The sequence below is a fragment of the Eumetopias jubatus genome, unplaced genomic scaffold (genome assembly GCF_037043125.1).
Source record: "Eumetopias jubatus isolate StellerSeaLion01/CBP00866 unplaced genomic scaffold, mEumJub1_p1.0 scaffold_13, whole genome shotgun sequence".
Taxonomy (NCBI): Eukaryota; Metazoa; Chordata; class Mammalia; order Carnivora; family Otariidae; genus Eumetopias; species Eumetopias jubatus.
The window spans coordinates 96,411,165-96,430,345 of record NW_028274819.1 but is presented as its reverse complement, the minus strand read 5'-3'; the positions used below and the strand labels follow the sequence as shown (position 1 = coordinate 96,430,345).

Here is a 19,181-nt window from a genome sequence, read left to right as displayed (position 1 = left end):
CAGCCCTGTCCTTAGGTGACCTAGGGGCTTTCCAAAAGTCGTCTCATTAACATACACTCTGAGGTGTTTGAACAGGGTTTATTATGAATAATAAAGGACACCTTTATGACTCCTATCACTTAGGAAATTCCAAAGGTATAGGAACTCTGTGCCAGAAATGGGACAAAGACCGAATATGCATTTCTTATTATAAAATCACAATTGTTTACATTCCTCTCCTGTTCCATTAATACTGGAAGCTTTTCCTTATTCATAGTTGCTATACTGTCCTAACTGACTTTTAGAGACTTTCATATAAACAGTGTCATGTACATGTGTGTAAATTAACTTCAATCTACGGTGGGGGCATATAGTTTACATTTGAAGGGTCCCAATCAGGAATCCATGCTCTAAGTGTAATCAGCCATTTGAAGCACCCTGGTCACGAATCCATGGCTGGCCGCAGAGGTGGCTCCCTCCCCCGTGAACCTGCAACATCTTTATTTAAATCCAAATCCGATGATGCATGAATTAGCATAGGGATATTAGAAATAGTTTTCCACCGGTGAAATCAGTGCTGTTTTGGAAAGGTAGTTGGCTGGAATGGGCTTGCATGGACAAGCTATAAGAAGAATCCAGCATATAAATGGCATGCTAACTCCAACCCAGAGTTGTGCTCAAGGGTGGTGTTCATCTGGTCTTCTGTCCCTCTCCCGAACGGGAAACTCTGTTGCCTGATGTGCCCAAGAGTTTGGTAGACTCAACCGGCCTCAGAACCTTGCTGCATTTTCCCGGGGTCCTGGTGTTCCTGCAAGGGCCCTGGGTGTGAGAGAGAGGCTTCGAGAGCAGGGCCTGTCCTGACCGCCTCTGTGTGTGTTTGCTAAGAAACGTGTGTGCATGTGACAGAGCCTGATCTGAGACTTGCTTTTATAGCATCGTGTCACCTGGCAATGAGGTCAAAGGGACACATATAAACCTGAATAACAAACTGACAATTGCTGAATGCTGCGCAAATTCATTTGGCAACAACATCTGCCCTGAACTCTTCACAAATAACAATAGGTCTCATTGAGTGATCAAGTCTTATGTTCAGGGTTGGAGCCCAACCCTCGACATGTATAATCTCATTCAATCCTTTAAACCTGCAGAAGTAGGCAATTCATTGACAAGCAAAGAAAAGTAGGTTTTGAGAAGGTGCCCGACATGATCTAGTTGGGATACAAACCCAGCTGAGCTGGCTCCTGAGTGTCCAAACTGTCTTAAGTCCCTCCGCACTGTTCCCGGAAGCAGGTTAGGCGCATGTCAACCTCTTGTTCCCTTTATGTGATCAAATGATCCCGCCAAGATGAAATCACGAGGAGGAAGGGAGGTGGAGGGTCAGATCCGACTTTAGTGGGCAGGAAGAAGGGGACACAGTAGGTGCCCCCCTGCTGGCAGGCAACTAAAGCAGGTGGGGGAGGGGGGAGGGGGGTAAGAAACCACACACCATGCTTGGCAGACTGAGAAGTATTCCATGGCGTCATGATCACAGACTAGCAGGCCTTTTAGAATTAAGAATAGTCTTAATTTGCACTTCGTTGGGTTTTTCATTTACATAATGTTAGAATGCAAAGAAAATTCATACGAAAAAAATCCACTGCTAATTTAGCACTGAAGTTCTTGTTTAAATAACCATGGCAAGAGAATGGATTTTTCACTTTGCTCTCAGCTTAGGTGGTTGGGATATTTTGTAAGACGGGTGTTGTGTCAAACCCCAAATGAGAATGTGTTTGCCCCTGAGTAGTTTTGTTGGTATGATCCGAACGCTAATCACCGTTTCAATAATTTATTTGGTGTGGAGGATTTAATGTAATTTGTTTAAGGGTTCTGAGAAAATGTATTCCTTCATCCAGGGCCTCATTAAAAGCTTGCAGTGTTGGGTCTGGTGGGAATGATCTTTATAACAGGTGTTAATTCAGCTGATGACACCACATAGAATTTCCAGTGGGCTGGATTTTGGGATGGCAGGCAGAGAGAAATAGGATCCGGAGTGCCCTGGGACAGATCCCATGGCAGGAAACAGGGGCCTCATGGAGTGATGGTTTGGAGCATGTGCCGTGGTCCTGGTGGAACGGGGCATGGAAGGACACTCTTCAGGCCTCCCTGGCTGCAGGGCATCCGCAAATCACCCCGCACCACCATCCTGACATGAATAAGATGAGGTGCTCCACTCCAGGTCTTGCTCTCCCCACACCTTGGCCCCTGCTTTCCCAGCCTCCTCCTGCGGCACCACCCTGCCTATTTGCACCCACACCCTACTTGCTGCCACTGTCTTCCCTTGAAGTCTTCTCTCATTTTCCTCAGATGCATAAAAGAACTTCCTGCTCCTCTTAGACACATCAGTTGCAGTCTTCTCCCTCCTGCACATCCTCACACGTTCAAATACACACACTTGGTACCACTGCTCAAAAGGGTTTGTTCTTGGGGCACTCCGTCGGTTAAGCCTCTGCCTTCGGCTCAGGTCATGATCCCGGGGTCCTGGGATGGAGCCCCGCATCAGGCTCCCTGCTCAGTGGGGAGCCTGCTTCTCCCTCCCCTCTCCCCACCCCCTTAATGTTCTCTCTCTCTCTCTCAAATAAATAAAATCTTCAAAAGGGTTTGTTCTCCACAGTCTTCCCCAGTTCACCTTCCCCAAACCCACTGATCTTTTTTTTTTCCCCCAAAGCACAGCTTTTTCTGTTAAAAGATAAACTGGGGGCATATGACAAATTTTAAGTTTATTTGAGCAAAAATTAATTCAAATTGGGCAGTGCCAACCCATAAGTGGTTAGGAATGCTTCTCTGACAGGAGCTGGGGAAAATACTTATGTAGAGAAGGTGCAGAAGCAAAAAAAAAAAAAAAAAAAAGTAACTATTTGATTGGCTACAGCCTAAAAGCCTAGTTGGCTATTTGTGATGGGCTATCCTTAGGTTTTGATTTCTTAAACTTGAAGCATTTACAGGCTTAGGGTTTGGTTTGCTCACAGAAGCCACCCAAGTGTTAGAGCCACTTCAGTCTAATGGCTTCCTGGCTTAATTTCACACCATGTTCACATATTAGGCTATTTTTGTTTATCTGTCTTCACTTTCTTCAAGTTCCTTGCAGGTAGTGGCTGGATCCTCTCCAGACACTTGTACCCTATTATCCCTATCATCGGGTGGTCAGCAATGACTGCATCATATATAAAAGTATGTTACAACGGAAGGACTCACTGTTCTTGGCTAGGCTCACTCACCTGGTGCTGACAGGACCCTCCACTATCTTTCTAGCATCCTTTGTTGTGGCCACTTGGATGGGAAATTCGGTCTTCCTAGAGCAGTAATTCGAAATCATTCCACCCCCTGCCCCCAGCCATTCTTTTCAACTCAGTAGCCTATGATCTATTAAATGCAAGACAGGGGGATAGGTCCAAAGACCTACTTGTAATTTAGAAAAGGAGGTAAGTACTGTTAAAAAAAGACAACAGGCCCCAAATGGAGTCACTTGTGCTAAGCCCCATGCCACCCAACTTAGACTTAATATTCATATTTCGGTCTCCCCCAGGAATGGACTCATAAACCAGTCAATCTGGAATAATCTGGTCAGCCCTTGTAAGGTAATCTGCCTGATAGACCCCTGCTGTCCCCTAAAGAAAGGAGACCTTGTCACCAAGTAATCCATTCTTTGCTTTTATAAATCATTTCCTCTTCCTGCCCCCTTCTGCCTGTATGTTCTTTATTTCGTGCAGCTCTTTGGAGCTTCTTTCTGCTAGATGGGATGCTGCTTGATTCGTGAATCATTGAATAAAGCCAAAAAGATCTTTAATTTTTCAGGGGTTTTCAAAGAATCTCCAGCTTTAGCTCCTCCCCTGCAGTCCAAACCCTGGAAGGGGAGTCTGATTCTAGATTCATAGAGAAGGAGATAATTTCCCAGTGACCCTCAGCAAACGGTCTGGTCAGGAGATTTTGTTCTTGTGTCTACATAATGATAATAAACTTTTCTACATTTTTGCTACACAGGCTTTGTGAGAAAGGTCTAAATACTTTCTGGTCATAAAAGTTCAAGAAGTTGAGTTGCAGAGAGATCAAGGCAAGACCCTTAGGTAATCAGGGGAACCAGAAGTTGAGGGCAGCCTCTTAAAACCTATGCTCCTTCATGGGTTTTGAAGCAAAATCCCCCATTTGAAAATTCGAAACAAAATCCCTCATTACATTTTTCTAGAAAAGTACAGCAAAGAGGATTTGACTTGGGAACTCTGTAACGTAACTCTCCCTGTGGCCCAATCATGGGCCTGAGGTGGGGGAGTAAGGCAAATGAGCACCACATCTCTGCTAGGCACCTGGGGAGGACGGTGTTGGTTGCCGGAGGGCTGAAGCAGGGCCTGGCAGAGGGAGGGCTGAGGACCTGAGCAATTCTGTCTTCCCCTGTCTGTGCTGGTTCTCACTGCCTTACTCAACCTGGGACTTGAAACACCAGCTCTTCTGTCGGCCTCAGGGAAATCAGACACAGCAGAAAACGTCAGAGAGCCTGGGTTTGAATCTAGCTCTCACAAACTGCGTGACTTTGGGCCAGTGATGTAACCTTCCTTTTTGAGACTTCATTCTCAAAATCTGTGAAATAGGGGTGTCAGTAATGCCCACTTTGGCCCACTTCAACCAGTTGCTGAGAGATGACATTTGATAGATAAGGTTGTTATATTATGCAAATAAATGTAAAATGCTGCTATGCAAAAGTAAGTTACTCCTATTTCCAGAACCTCCTCTTTGAATTTAATTTATTCTAGAGCGTGAATCTAAGTTACTTGTTCTATGTTCTCGATGCATCCGATTTTCAACCCCATCAATTATTCCAGACTTTGCCTTAACTAAAGGAATTTTTGGCAACAGCAGAAGAAAGTGTTATTTCTTTGGGGCAGGAGGGTATTTCTATCTTACCCTGGCTGGTGAGGTGAATAATAGTTATTTGGCTAAAGTGATGTGCAAATTTACCGCTCCCAAGTGTTGGGGGGGGTCCCTTTTCTGTTCCAGTGGCTCCGAGGTCTGGTTGTGACTCAGAGAAGCCAACTTTGGGAGAAAGAAGTGGTGAGTGGGGAGAGATGGTGGTAAGAAAAGGTCTAACGTTCAGCTGCCTTGGTGCCTTAACTGCCCTAAACCCTTACCACAAGGCAAAGGGGGGTCATCCCTCCCCTTCATTCATACACATGCATTCTGTGAGCATCGCTCACTCTGTGCCAGGATTATGCTGGGCACCGGGAACACAGACATAAGCAAGACAAGCCCGTTGTTAGCCTCCTGCTGCTTGTGGTTTGAGAGGAAAATGAAGTTCAATAGCTAATATGACCAGAGAGGAAGCATCAAAGAGCACAGGGAACTTAGAACCTTAGTGTGAGGGCCTGTAACCTAGGCTGGGTGCAGAGGGAGGCCTTTGGAACCTGGAGGAGGAATAGGAGTTGGGTAGGCCTGGGGGGTGCGGGTGGGGAGGGTGAGCAGATAGATCCTGGTATTTGGGAAGCTAATGAGGGGAGAAAGAGGACAAAAAGAAGTTCAGTTAGGCTTCTGGGATTTTTCCCCCTCTCCTCATGGCTGTCCTTGTTCATTATTTTATTTTATTTTTTAAAAGATTATTTATTTATTTTAAAGATTTTATTTATTTATTTGACAGAGAGAGACACAGCAAGAGAGGGAACACAAGCAGGGGGAGTGGGAGAGGGAGAAGCAGGCCTCCCGCGGAGCGGGGAGCCCGATGCGGGGTTCGATCCCAGGACCCAGGGATCATGACCTGAGCCAAAGGCAGATGCTAACAACTGAGCCACCCAGGTCCCGCCTCGTTAACTATTTTAAATGTGACTCCATCTGGATAAAAACGTGGGACCCCAAGACCTCTGGGTGGTTTTTGCCTAGCTTTATCTCCAGCCCAAGCTCAGGATGGCCTAGGATGGGCAGAGGACAGAGGAGGGCAGTTTACAGTCTGATGAAAAGCTCAAGTCTTTTTTATACAGGTGTGAGTCTAGTATTAAATTCCCATGCATGTTGATTTCCCTCATGATACTGCACAGCATCAAGAGCAAGACCAAACACGTTGGGGCAGGGGGGAATGAGGGTACAGCCTCTGTCTACATTCCCACCCCAATGTTGAGGGTATTTTGGAGGCATGGAGGAAGTGCTGGCTTGTTTACAACCCAGATCCGGGTTCGAAGCTAGGAGGAACATCTGCTTAATTGCACAATTCAGCTCCGACCCCTATCCTGGGTGGCCTCACCTGGAGCTGCTCTCATCTCATGCTCAAGTGGGCATCCTGAAGGGGGCAGGGAACGATCAGGGCTGCAAGATCTCTTTTCATTTCACATATCAAAAAACCAATGCCCAGAAAGGTGAGATGACCAGGACAAAAATCACATGACCACTTGGTTGCAAAGCTGGGACATGTCTCCATGCGCATGTCTCCAATGCACCTGCCCGTAATACTTCTAACTGGGGCCTTTACAATTGTACTTATTCTATCTCTATGATTCTGATACTCTGAGCAGTCCCGAGTGATAGATAGGGATTAAGATGGCTTTATTTTTTGTAGATAAGAAAATTGAAGCTTGGTGAGTTTATTTGACAGAGTCCTCAAAGTTAGAAAGTAGTTCTCCTAACTCAAAATTCAGTGTGTTTTCCACTGTGCCCTGTGGTTAGGAGGCACACACGGTCTCAGGCTTTGCCGATTATCCACCTGAGAATGGCCTCAAATGTAGATAATGACTACAGAGGAGGGCTTTCAAGGAGTAAATTAACCATGTTTGGGCATTCTTGCCAGGCCTCCAGCTTCCAAGTTGCATATCAAAATAAAAATCAGCAAGTAGCTGGCCCTGCAAATTGCCATGTGAACCTCAAGCCAGCAGTTTGTGCCTGGGGTTGGGGGGTGGGGGGGAAGCATCTCTTTATCTTCAAATCCATGCTTAGGGGCCAAGTGCCTTTGTTTTCTGCTGGGACTCTGACACTTGCTCTTGCAGAGACGGTTCTCACGAAATATACGTTGGCAGAAACAATAATTGAATCACCGGCAGGGTATTGTGACTCTAGCCATGGTTCTCTCATTTTCCCTTGGGGGTTAAATGGGGGTAGCAGCGTCTTTGCTGTTGGTCTGGGGGGGGGGCGGCAGGGTGGTCCACTCCTGGTAAGGTAGTCCTGACAAGACAACGCTGGTCTAGATTGAGAGTGGCAGCTGGTAGTGTTTCCGTAGCTTTCCCAGAGGGTAAGTGATTTGCTTGGTGGGGAGACTGGGTGGTTCTATGATTATGTTGAGGTGGACAGAAAGCGGGGCCTGGGGAGCCTGACTTGGGCAGAAAACTGGAGCTGGGAAGAGGTAGGGGACTGCAGAACGTGAGGCCAGTTCCCCAACAAATCTGGCATGGGGTGGGGGTGGGGTGGCAGAACACAGGGTTCAAGGAGGTGAGGAAAGGCTGTCGTTCCTTTGGCAGGGTAGTGCTGGGCAGGGAAAGGGGCTCTGCTAAGCTAACCAGAGAGGGCTCTAGATGGGGCGAAATCAAGCAACTGTGGTTTGTTGAAAACGAGGAGCAATTTTGGGGGAACTGAACTGATCACCGCCTCCTCCCTTGAAACCAAGGACTTGTACAACCACAGAAGCAGTCTCACCTTTAGCCCTGCTCCTTCTACTGCCTTTAGTCTTATCAAAAACCAGGATCTGAGTCCAGAGCAGAGCGAAATATAAAATGGAATAGAGGACAGGCCACCTGGATAGGCTCGACAGCGCCTACAAACCTGCAAAAACATACTTACCTTGGGTGTGCCTCAGCAGTTCCCACTGTAGGAATAGTATCTGGTGGTTCAGAGAGGGTCTGGATTCTCAAGCTGAATTTAGGGTTAACGTGGGTCCCCCTCACTCTTTGAGTGTCTGTTCCTCCTGCCCCCAATGGCAAGCTTTACAGGCTTGTAGAAGATTTGCAGCAGGTGTTGACTGCAGGCTGAACGGACTCGTGTATACGTCCATTTTGCAGGAGAGGGTAGGGTGGTTCAGTGCTGGGTCACCCTGCAGGGTCACAGGCAAGCCACTGCGCAGGGGCCCTGGGTTATGCACAGGTATTCACGTGTGCAAGGAACCATTGTATAACTGTGTACTTGCCCAGGGATGGCAAATCTCTTGCCAGATGTACCCTTGCTGTTACTGCCTCTATGCAGGGGGCATAGTTACTGTGCTTGGGCTCTGGGCAGTTTAGCTTGATCGAGGGTAGTTTCCGGCTGCGGCCGCGTCAAGAACGTTTTGATGCCCACAGTAGTAGAAACCGTGTGAGTTTCACAATGGGGGCGGGTTCATCTGCACTCTGATTTGCCCGCTGCTGTGTTCTGCGTGCTCAGAGCGAATTTTCTTCGGCTCCGGGGACTCTCCCTTGGAGGTGGGCGTGCGGCCAGACGGGACCCGGGGCTGTTGCAGGCAGAAAAGGAGACCCGCCACGGTTTAGTACGACCCCGACGCGACCCGGGAGAGGAGGCAACTAACTCCGGGGAAGACGAGCGAGCCCCAGCACAACTCTCTGATTGCCGCAGAGCGGACGACGCGGTGCGCCCGCCGGCGGGCATGGAGACGCACCCCAGCGGGCGCTCGCTGCCTTGACTTCCCCATCCCCGCTCGGGGGAGGGGCCCGAGTCGCGCCGAGGCCGCCGAGTGCAGAAAGTGCGCGAAGGGGACGCGGCTGGCGAGCCGCACACGTGACGGCGCCGCGCCGAGCCGAGCGGGACCCGGCGGCAGCGGCGGCGGCGGCGGCGGCGGCGGGCGCAGCGGGGCGGCCCCGAGCGGCGCGGGCGGCCTGGAGCCCCGGGAGCGGCGCGCGCGGCCCCGGCCCAGCCACCGTCCCGGCCTCGCGCTGCACATTCTCTCCTGGCGGCGGCGCCACCTGCGGCAGTGTTCGCCCGAACATGGCGACACGGAGCAGCAGGAGGGAGTCGCGACTCCCCTTCCTATTCACCCTGGTCGCACTGCTGCCGCCCGGGGCTCTGTGCGAGGTGTGGACGCAGACGCTGCACGGCGGCCGCGCGCCCCTGCCCCAGGACCGGGGCTTCCGCGTGGTGCAGGGCGAGCCGCGTGAGCTGCGGCTGTGGGCGCGCGGGGGGCCCCGGGGGGCGGACGAGAAGCCGCTCCGGAGGAGACGGAGCGCTGCCCTGCAGCCGGAGCCCATCAAGGTGTACGGACAGGTGAGCGGCCGGCCACCCGCCTTCCCCCAGCTCTTTCCTTTCCCCGCACTTCCTCAGCCCCGCATCCATCCTATGCGGTCGCCTCCCAGGTGCAGGCACCGCTGGGGACTTCCCGACTTGCGTTTGTTCCCCGCCCCCCCCCACGACTGTGACCGTCCGCACTTGAATTGCATCGATCCTTCCTCCTTTCTGTCGATTTTAGCAAACGCCTTCCAGGTAACTCGCGGGGTTCAGTGCCCATTTCCCCAGGGTGTGTGCACACCCGTGTAGTTTCCAGCAGGTAGAGGAGGGGTGCAGCTTCATTTTACATGTGGATGAAAAACGGGGTTTCTTTAGTGTACCGTCAGTTGGCAGTGGAGGCGGGCACCCTGCAGTATACTTACCCAAAGCAGTAAAGGGAGGGGGACTCCATACTTTACCATTTTTAACCACAGTTAAGGTGGGCAAACCTGAAAGCGGGACTCTCTTGGTCTGGTCAGAGCAAGAGGTGCGTGTGTGTGCGTGTGTTAAGGGCTGGATTTTGTTGTTTGTTGGGGGGGGGGTCTATGCATTCCTCCTTCCCCTTTGAGATACTGACTTTATTTTTGGACAAGAATATTAACTCATGGCACTTAGGGATTTGAAAGACTGCAAGAATTTGGTGGGCATTGTTATTCAGTAAATGGTTTATTTCTGTCCAGGCAATGGGCTTATTAGATCATAAGTAACACGAATTTCACTTTTATGGCCAGACTTACTGCTAGGAATAGTAGACCCAGTTTGTGGGTTAGTATCAGCATTGGCAAAATTAATTTGACCGGGTTATTGCCTCATGAGACTCTGATCCCTGTGGTTAAGATTGACATCAGCAAACCTAGAAGGTCAGTGGGAAAGCAAAGGTGGGACCAGAGGAGATGGTAATTTGCGCAGTTTCCAGAGTCAAATGTTACCAGTCAAAGCGGAAGTTAAAAGGTTAGTCTGAATTCTGCCTCTCCCCACTGATTTTCTTTAGCCCTTTCTTCAGGAAATACACAGATTTAAATATTCAACTCTTGGAGCCAGAAAGAACCTTATAAACCATTTCACCGATTGTACCCTTTTGTTGACGAAAAAAATGCAAGCCGGGAAAGGCGAAGTGACTAGCCCAAGGTCACGTGGGGCAGGGTTGTGTGCTGTTTAGTTTTTGTGGGCATTATCTCAGTGACCTTTGGGTGATCAAATAGCTGCCCTCTCTTTATACAATGCTCCCTAAATAATTCTTCTCTAAAATAAAAAATAAATGGCTATAAATTAGTGGGTAGGGTTTGGGGGCAAGTGGGCAGGAGCACTTGATTTCCATCTACTACCAGGCCCTGGGAAAGAGCGTGTGCTGAGGGGCCGGTAACTGCTGTGGGCAAAGGCTGCTAGAGCCTGCCTGCTCTGTTTGTGTGTGGGTCCCGACCTTCTCCCCCTCTCCACCCCCATCAGAGACTTCTTTCCGTATGTGGAAAAGAAGACAGCAAGGTCCTTGCTCTCAACTGGGATAGCAGCATCCTGATGTTGAGTAGGGGAGGGAAAAAGAGGGGCTGCTTTGTTCACGGAGTCTTCCCGGCCACCCAGCTCTGCAGTGGGCTTGAGTCAGCTCTCGGGGGTGGGGGGGGCTGGGAGCGGGGAGGGATGGGAGTCCATTCTTCCCGGAGCTCAGGTCCCCTGCAGGGGTAGTTTTGGCTAAGGGCAGAGCATCCTAGTCTCAACAGTATGCATACAGGTACCATTTCTTCCTTGGGTTTGGCTTGTGAGGGCTCCTGGGGATGTGGGGCAAGTTAAAGATGAACTGTGTTCTCATTGGGAACGACTCCCAAACCCTTGGCTTTTCTCTTTCTGAGCCAGCCAGATTGAATTTGGTTCAGTTGAAGGATAGAGAGCTAGCAGTCGAACTCATAATGAGGAATTCCTACCAAGGGTGAAGGCCCAGGGCAGTGTTTTCTCTGAGGCCCTGAGGTTAATAAAAGAGGGATCAACTTGAATCTTTAAGGATCTGAGTTAGAAGGAAGGAAGAACTTCCTGGTCCTGGGCTTTCTGCCACAAGCATATCTGATGCAACCCCTTTAGGTTCAGGCACAAGAGTCAGGGACTGAAGGTGTTTGGTGTGCCCCTCTTGGAGCTCTGGAATAACTCTTCTATTTGGAATGACCTTTCTAACAAGGGTGACCATTTGCCTCTGTTTTCCCTGGGCCAGACCTAGTTTATAAGTTGTCCCTGCTGCTTATGAGAGCACTGTCTTCACTCTCAAGTGTCAGGGTGCAGACTATAAATTATATGGGCCATTCTGCTTCTAGCTCTAAGCCGAGTTCCATTTCATCCCCCCTCCCTTTTAACTTTTAAAACTTAAGGAATTGCACTGTTCTCACACAGTATCGCTTGAAGGGAGTGTGGTTCTGAATAGAGATGGGCGTGCGAAGGAAGGAGGGTGGGGAATTTTTCATCCCTTTCGGAAAGTTTACAATGTAAGGAGTAGATAAAACAGATGGAGATACAGACATGTGCTGGACAGGAGCAAATACACGTGGACACAATAAAGCAGCTGTAGCTCTACAGTGGGGTGTTAGAGGTTTGTGATACAGGAAGGCACCGGAGATGGAGGGCTAAGGTCAGTGGGCTCAGACACTCTGCAGCTTCTTGCCCTCTGACCTCTGAGTGAGGTTAAGAGGCTGCCTGGCAACACAGATTAGGGCTGGAAGCTGAGGCTGCCTGACCAAAGAGGCTGGAGGGGTGCCATTAAGACCACCAACTTGCAAGAGGAGCCAGGAGGGCTTTTGCAGGGAGATACCAACTGCAGCTAAGGAGCCCTGTGTTGGCATGTCGGTTGGTTCTTTTTCTTTGGTTCCACTAACCTATGCAGTAAACTAGGCACGGTTCTTGTGATCATAGTCCTCCTCATGTTCTCTAACGTGGGAGACTGGTTTCTGCCATGATTCCGTACAGACATGTTTGTAATAATAAAGTCTGGTAATAGTGGGGAAAACAAGTTGCTATCAGATATTAGGACTTTTCTGCCCAAGTTCAGAGTTTAGAAGTTGAGCCCCTTCTAAAAGGGGCCAAGTCCAAGAAGGGGGATTCCATAGTTCTTGCCACACCGAGTTTCTTCCTGACTTTGTGTTCACTCCATGCCTCTGTATCATCATGCTTGCTTTTCTTCTGCCGGAGATGGTCTTCCCCACTCCTGTCTTGTGCTTGCAGAACCTCTGTTCTCTTCTTCAGCATCCAAGGAACATCTCCTGGGGTTCCCAGGCTCCAGTGGGAAGAGTTCTTTTGAGCTTGGTTGCAGCACTAACAGCCTTGTGTTATAATTGCTTGTTTGTCTCATCTCCCTGTTTGCACCTTGAGGGCATGGATCAAGCCTTTCTCTTCTCTGTGACTGGCACTTGGGAGGCCCTTAATGAATATTTGTGGACCGACTGCCCACTTGGAAGAAGAGAAGCCTGGAGGGTAGGAAGCACATCCAAATTACAGAAAAGGTATTTATAAGGAGGATCACGGCGAGCCCACAGACAAAGAGTGAAAATGAGTTGGCTCTCTCGGTGGTGAGGATCGTGGAATCCTGATTTTGCTGTGCTGTCCTGGGGGTTATTTTGAATAAAGAACTGGGATTCTATTGTACAGAATCCTCCCTTTTAGGGCCATCATGGTATTGCTAATGGTATTGTTTTGGGGAAAAATCCTTTGGAATGAAGCGCAAAGCCTAACAGGATTTACAGGTTTATTTTTCTTCCAGTGAGCTCTCTCTCTTCATAATTCCTGCTTTTTAGAGGCCAGGGAGTATTCAGTGTCCTGAATTGAGACTGAAAATAAAGTGTCTGTTACAGCACAAGGCCCTGGGACAAAGAGCCTCCTTTGGGGGTGGAATACTGTGTAGCTTTAGATCTCTTTAGAGTAAATTCTTGCATGATACACTTGCTTGGGAAAGAATTGGCTGGTTGATTCTGAAGTTAGGATGCTTGACCTGTTTGCTTCCAGAAGATGAGAAGGCAAAGCATTTGCTGTTTCACATTGGCTTCCATGTAGGTGAAGAGTTGCCAGGTGTCTTGGGTTGGCTCGGTAAAGGTCGTGACCTTAAAAAACTTCCTGGTTCCACTTGGCATCTCTTCTTACTACGTGGGGCTCTTTGCTCAGTCTCTGGCTACCATTTAGTTCATCAAGAGCTTGTACATCTTGGCGCATGGTGGGCAGAGGCTGTGAGAGGTGGAAGGAATGGGAGGAAAAGGGGATGGAGGAGGGGTGAGGAGATGGGCGATGTAAACAGATGAAACGAAAAGGTGTCCAACGTGTTTATTTAGACTTCAGGGGATAATACACGAATATAAGTTAAAATTTGTACAAGAATATGGTGAGAAGTAAATTTCCCTCCCTCTCGCGTCCCCTGTTTATGTGCTGCCTCTTCTCAGTTGGCAACCACTGTCCTCTGTTTTTCTGTATGTCTTTCCAGAAACATTCTATGCGTGTATGGCATAGAGGTACAGAAAATTTGGAATTTGTAATATCAGTGGCTTTCTGTGATCCATAGGCCCTGAAAGCATGAATAATGAGGTTAACTCTGGCTCCACAATGTATTTATGGCATTTGATTGTCAAAAGATAGGGAGTTATGTGAGGTGTCATAGTGTAGGATAGGTTGTTACTTTTCTTCCAGGCCCGGGAAAAAAAAACTCATGCTCATCTGAGGGTTCCTGCAGACCAGGAAAGCCGCCTTGTAGCCCTGGTTCCCAGGCAGGCTGCTGGAGAGCAGTTCCCTAGAGATGAAGAGCTCAGGTCTGTGAGAATGTCAGAACCTAGAGAGCATGGATCTTGGTGGTGGTCAAGACCTTGTGTTCCTTTCGAGAATGTTTTCTTTATATTCTGTAAAATAAAGTTAATGGTATGTTTAGTCGATTGCTTTGAGACCTGGGATCCAGGAGGCAGATCCTAACCGCAACTAATATCCCAAAGCCAAAGGCGGATGTCATTGGGTCATTTCATTGTCGTAATTTTGGTCTGTACCTCCTTAGAGATGACAGCCATTTTTGTGTTGTCATTGTTTAATCCCAGAACCAGAGATAGATGGAGCCAGCCCTGTCCTGTCCACTGTAGCAGACAGACAGGAACAATTCTTATAATCTGGAGGGGAGGTTAATCCAAAAAGTAACCTATTTGCCTTTGCTGCATATTTATTTAGTCTTTTTTTTTTTTTAAAGATTTTATTTATTTGACAGAGAGACACAGCGAGAGTGGGAACACAAGCAGGGGGAGTGGGAGAGGGAGAAGCAGGCTTCCTGCAGAGCAGGGAGCCCGAGGCGGGGCTCGATCCTAGGACCCTGGGATTACGACCTGAGCCGAAGGCAGATGCTTAACGACTGAGCCACCCAGGCACCTCTATTTAGACTTTTTATTAAAGCGCCAGTTTACCTTCCTGATTAAATTTTGCTTAGGTGAATATTAAAATGAGCTTGCATTCTTCGAGTAGCTGATCTGTGAAATGGCTGGCATAAATGTGTTCAGGGAAAGCCAGTTTGGTGTTTAGAATTTTCGACAATAATTCAGATATGGATAATTGAGAGTTCACTGCACAGAAATAGATTCAAGCTGAGGTATTACACTAACTTGCATTTTTTTAAGATTTAGTTGTGATGCAAAGGAAAGGAGAGCTGGCTACATTTTGGTTTGAATATTTGAGGATTAGTGTTTCTTCAGAAGTGGTCTGGGCTGCTAGGGGTAAGGCATTTTCTTTGTTTAGCACAGAACCTTCCTACGTATTCTCTAGGTACACCCAAATCCATTGGCACAAGGCATATTCAGTCCAGCCACGTAGATGCAAAAATCAATTTCCCTCAGTTTAAAATGAGCCCCAATTAATTTCGACCTAATTTATTGGTTTATTGACCTGTGGACCTAGGGCCTTTGAAGAAGTGGCATGGGCAGCCTTCTAGCACTGAAGTGGCCGATAATGCTATAAATCAGAGAAGGCAGGGTCGGTGGCTGATTAGCATCAAGATTTGGGTTGTTTCCTACCTCATTGTGAGACCCCCAGTTTTTTAATTATCACATGAGGAATGCTCTGTGCATTTTGGGGTGGGTCCCATAAAAATAGCGCTTCATAACAGTCAGGACCGCGGTGGGGAGTTCAAAATAAGCACAAAATTCTGTTACCCACTGGGTCACTGTTAATAAGAATGGTGACCTCCATGATCGTGTCACTGCTGCAGCCAAGAGCGGGAAGACCCTGTCTTCCTGGGCTCACAGCGGATCTGCTAACACAGCTCTTTGACAACTCTTTCTTCAGTGCCGGACATGCTCTGTATCTGCGTGGCCCGCGTGCCGACTAGCAGACATGGCAGTGGAAGACTTGAAATGTGGCTGGTATGACCGAAGAATTCCATTTATTTTCTTTCACTTCATTTTAATGAATTTAAATTTAAGTTGAGATGGCCCCATGTGGCCCTTGGCTACCATGTTGGAAGGCATAGCTTTAACGGGTGGCGGGAGGCCTGCTTTTTCCCGTGCTGGGCAACCTCTGCTTCATGCAGGAGAGACAGTGTATTTCCAGCAAAGGCCTGCATTTGTTCTCACCGCAAATAGCGGGGGCAAAGCAAGTCTTGAGGGCCGTAGTCTGAAGCCAGGTGTCGGTGGCTGTGGACTGCTAGGTTGGTTGTCTGGAAAACAGTGGCCTCTCCTAGGTAGGTCGGAACACATCAGTGGCCGCGGAGGATGCAGTGGGTTCGGTTCATTTGGTTGGGGTTGGGGGGACCTCTGCACCGTTGCCTCCTTCCATCCTTGGGTGATGAAAGCTGACCTCTGTGCCTTCACTTTTTTTTTTTTAAGATTTTATTTATGTATTTGAAAGGGAGAGAGAGTGTGCAAGGGAGCCCAATGCGGGGCTCGATCCCAGGACCCTGGGATCATGACCTGAGCCAAAGCAGACGCTTCACCGACTGAGCCACCCATGGGCGCCCCTGTGCCTTCACTTTTGAGGTGGCCTGGCACACACAGCTCCCTTGGCCCAGGCTTTGCCGGCATGGTGTGCAGACCCCGCATGGCTGTTGAGCAGTGAAAGATGTAAACAGTGCCTCAACAGCAGAGCCATCTCCTCCCTGCCCTTGCCCTCCGCTTCCTGTGTGCTTATTGACTTACCTCAGCGGCACTGGGTCTGTCTTTCATCCCTGCGACCCTGCAGGCTGGCATGAAGACAAACAGCACGGGACGTGTGGTCTTCATCACTGCATGGCCCCCCCTCCCCTCCCGGCCGGCCCCATAAGTTAGCATGCCGCTGCAAGCTCTTGGCTCGGAAAATCGGGACCCTTCACGATGATTTATCTCCAGTCCCTTGAATTAGATTAAAAACCCAGCTACGAATTCTCAGAAAGGCAGGCTGATGTGATTATGTCCCAAATCTGAGTGGCAGACAAGGGCAATAAAAAGATGTACTTATATCATAGGCGTTTTGGGCCGCGTGGGGGCCAACATGCTGTGTATTATTCTCCCCATCCCCCTTTTTTTGGTTTTTTAAATGAAGAAAGTGAGTAATATTACTTCTGTTACTTAGAAAAGAGACTAACCTGTTCAGTAGAAATTCTTTTCCCCCCGAATAACTATGGATTGAAGTGGGGAAGGGATTAGGGTGATTCTTACGTTAAATAGACGTGGGTTTGAGCCATTGAGTGGGTCTTGAATTGGAAATTTAAGATGCCAGTTGGTACTGGGGTGAAATCCATTTTACTCTGTTTTGAACTCCTAGGAAACCTCTATGTCCAGAAGAAATTGGGAAAAGCCGGGATGATCTCATTGAGCTTGGAGGGCTGGGGTTCAAAGCAGCCTTGGGTCAAAGACTACTTTGGAGGCTGTCCCTGTGGACACTCAAGTGGGGGCCTATGAGATGGGCCGTGGATGGGGTCGGGGTCCAGATGGTAGAGGACCCTGTTTCTCGTTAGCCCAGGGGATGCATGCTTAGACAGTGGTTCCATGTGGGTTGGCCTGGGGACCTGGGAAGAAAGGCCAGTGCTGGCCTGCCCAAGGATCCCCACAGAAGAACCGGCTGACGGCAGGGCATGGGGACAGAGCGGAGGTGGGCAAGTGGCCTGGGAAACTGTGCGAGTGTTTGGGGAGACTTGAAGTGTTTGAAACCGTTCTTTGTGTAATGGGAGACCGGGCCCCTGGGCCTTACCTCCTCTGCATGTATTTAGTCCCCTGAAGTTCTCTCACTGAGAAGCTTAAGAAAAATCCTGCAGTTCGCTGTGCACGAGGCTCGCTGGATTGGGCAAGGCGTCTGGCTGCTGGTGTTGTTGGAAGGGCTCTTGGAGAAACAAGGCCATGAATCTTCAGAGGAGACAGATGAAGGAGAGATGGACTCAGACGGGGTGAAAGTCCTGTCTGCTCTGAGCTGGGGGGGGAGGGTGTTGAGCTAACAGAGAGGTGTGGGGGGTAGGGTGGGGTGGGGGCTTCCAGCGGGCGCCTTGCCCTTCTGCAGCTTAGAGGGCATCTCGCATTACTGGGGAATCAGCCGTGCTGTTGGGTGGGATGTGTTCTGCTCTCCATTAGCTTCCCTCAGTGTGGTAAGGAAGCCACCGGGAAGGTGAGGGCTCGATGCAGCCTTTAAATGTGTTCCTTTGGGGCAAGGAAAGTGCTAGAAATCAGTGCCACCTGTATGCCAGAGCCTCAGGAACCCCTTAGGCCTCTGGTGATACTGACGTTAATTTTTTCTATGGAGCCATTTTGTGAAGAATGGCTTCTTTGGTATAAATAATAGACCAACAACAAAAGAAGTGATGTTTCAGCATTTTGAAGTTTATGAAATATATTCACAGATAAACTCTCATTGGATGCTTCTCACAGTCCCATAAAATCAGGAAGATAAGAATTATCCTCCTTCTCTTTTCACAGATAGGTATTTTGAGGATCCAAAAAGGTGTAGTGATGTACCAAAGGTTTTGCAACTAATGAGTCGTAGAGACCAAGACTCAAACCCAGGCCTCTGACTCATCCTGTGGTATATGTGCCTCTTGTAAATATTCCAGTGAAAGCTTTGCACTCAGCCAGGGACCCACAGCCTGTTTGCTGTGAACTCTCTTTTCCCCCTTGAAAACCTAGAGATGATCTATAATTTTACCCTCCCCTTGGCTTTCCTGGCTACACTAATTTTCTTGTAGCTTTTCAAATCTGACAGTCCCCATGTCTCTCCTCTTCCTGGCTTTTGCTCTGCTCTTGCCTGGGTCCGGATCTTTCTCCTCCATCCCATTTCCCCTAATTCCTCTCCCCTCATCCTGTGGTACCTGCTGTACCATGTCTCCAGTATTTGGGGCAGTCACACCCTCTCCCCCACATTAAGTTATTCCCCTGCCCCCAGAAATCCTGTTTCCTAACACCCAGCATAGTGTCTGCTGCATAGTAAGTGCTCAATAAATATTTATGAATGAATGAGGTTGGGGGCTATTTATGGTGAAACTGCAGACCCAAAGAGGAAGGACAGAGAAAGTGGGTGTTGTGAAGCCATCCTGCAGAGCTCTTGGAAATGGCTTGGATTCATGGGTGAATCCTCATTTCAGGCTAACCCTAGCTCAGGTGATCAGCAGCCGATTAACAAAGCCCAGTTTGGGGCTTGCCGTAGCCTCCGCCTGTGTGCCCTGCTCTGGGGTCGTGTGGAACAGCATCTCTGACTCTTTCTGTGGGCTTAACCCCCTCTGCAAAATGTGGAAGTTGATTTAGATGTTCTCTGAGGTTCCTTCTGGTCCGATGTTTTCTTCTTTTGCTTACTTACCAACTGGTAAATTAAGGGGTGATTATTTTCATGACAGAGATTGTTCACAGGTTCTTTTTAATAGGGAGACCTCCCAGAATTAGCAAAGCTGCTATTTGCTAAGTGACAAAGTGGGGTTCCTCAGGAGGGGGGGTGACACATATAGAGGTCAGTGGTGGCTAGATTCTCCTTGCCAAGGATCGATCAGAAATAAAGGTAAATCTCTCTGAACTGGTATTGTAAGTCAGTGAAAATATGATTCTCACCCTTTTGGTGGAGAGAAAGCAAAAGAC

At 48.8% G+C, this 19,181-nt stretch overlaps 1 protein-coding gene and 1 long non-coding RNA gene across 2 annotated transcripts in view; one reads left to right on the top strand and one right to left on the bottom strand.

Annotated features, from left to right (window-relative positions):
• Window positions 1-8,760, bottom strand: part of LOC114226002 (uncharacterized) — a 43,548-nt gene extending 34,788 nt beyond the window's left edge. Inside the window, exon 1 of the long non-coding RNA XR_003612659.2 lies at window positions 7,759-8,760. This is a non-coding gene — a long non-coding RNA (uncharacterized LOC114226002). The remainder of the gene's footprint in view (window positions 1-7,758) is intronic.
• A 33-nt stretch (window positions 8,761-8,793) lies between these two features.
• Window positions 8,794-19,181, top strand: part of SORL1 (sortilin related receptor 1) — a 155,003-nt gene continuing 144,615 nt past the window's right edge. The window contains exon 1 of the mRNA XM_028125868.2: window positions 8,794-9,168. Coding sequence (XP_027981669.2) covers window positions 8,893-9,168 — 276 coding nt within the window. The 5' untranslated portion in view covers window positions 8,794-8,892. The remainder of the gene's footprint in view (window positions 9,169-19,181) is intronic.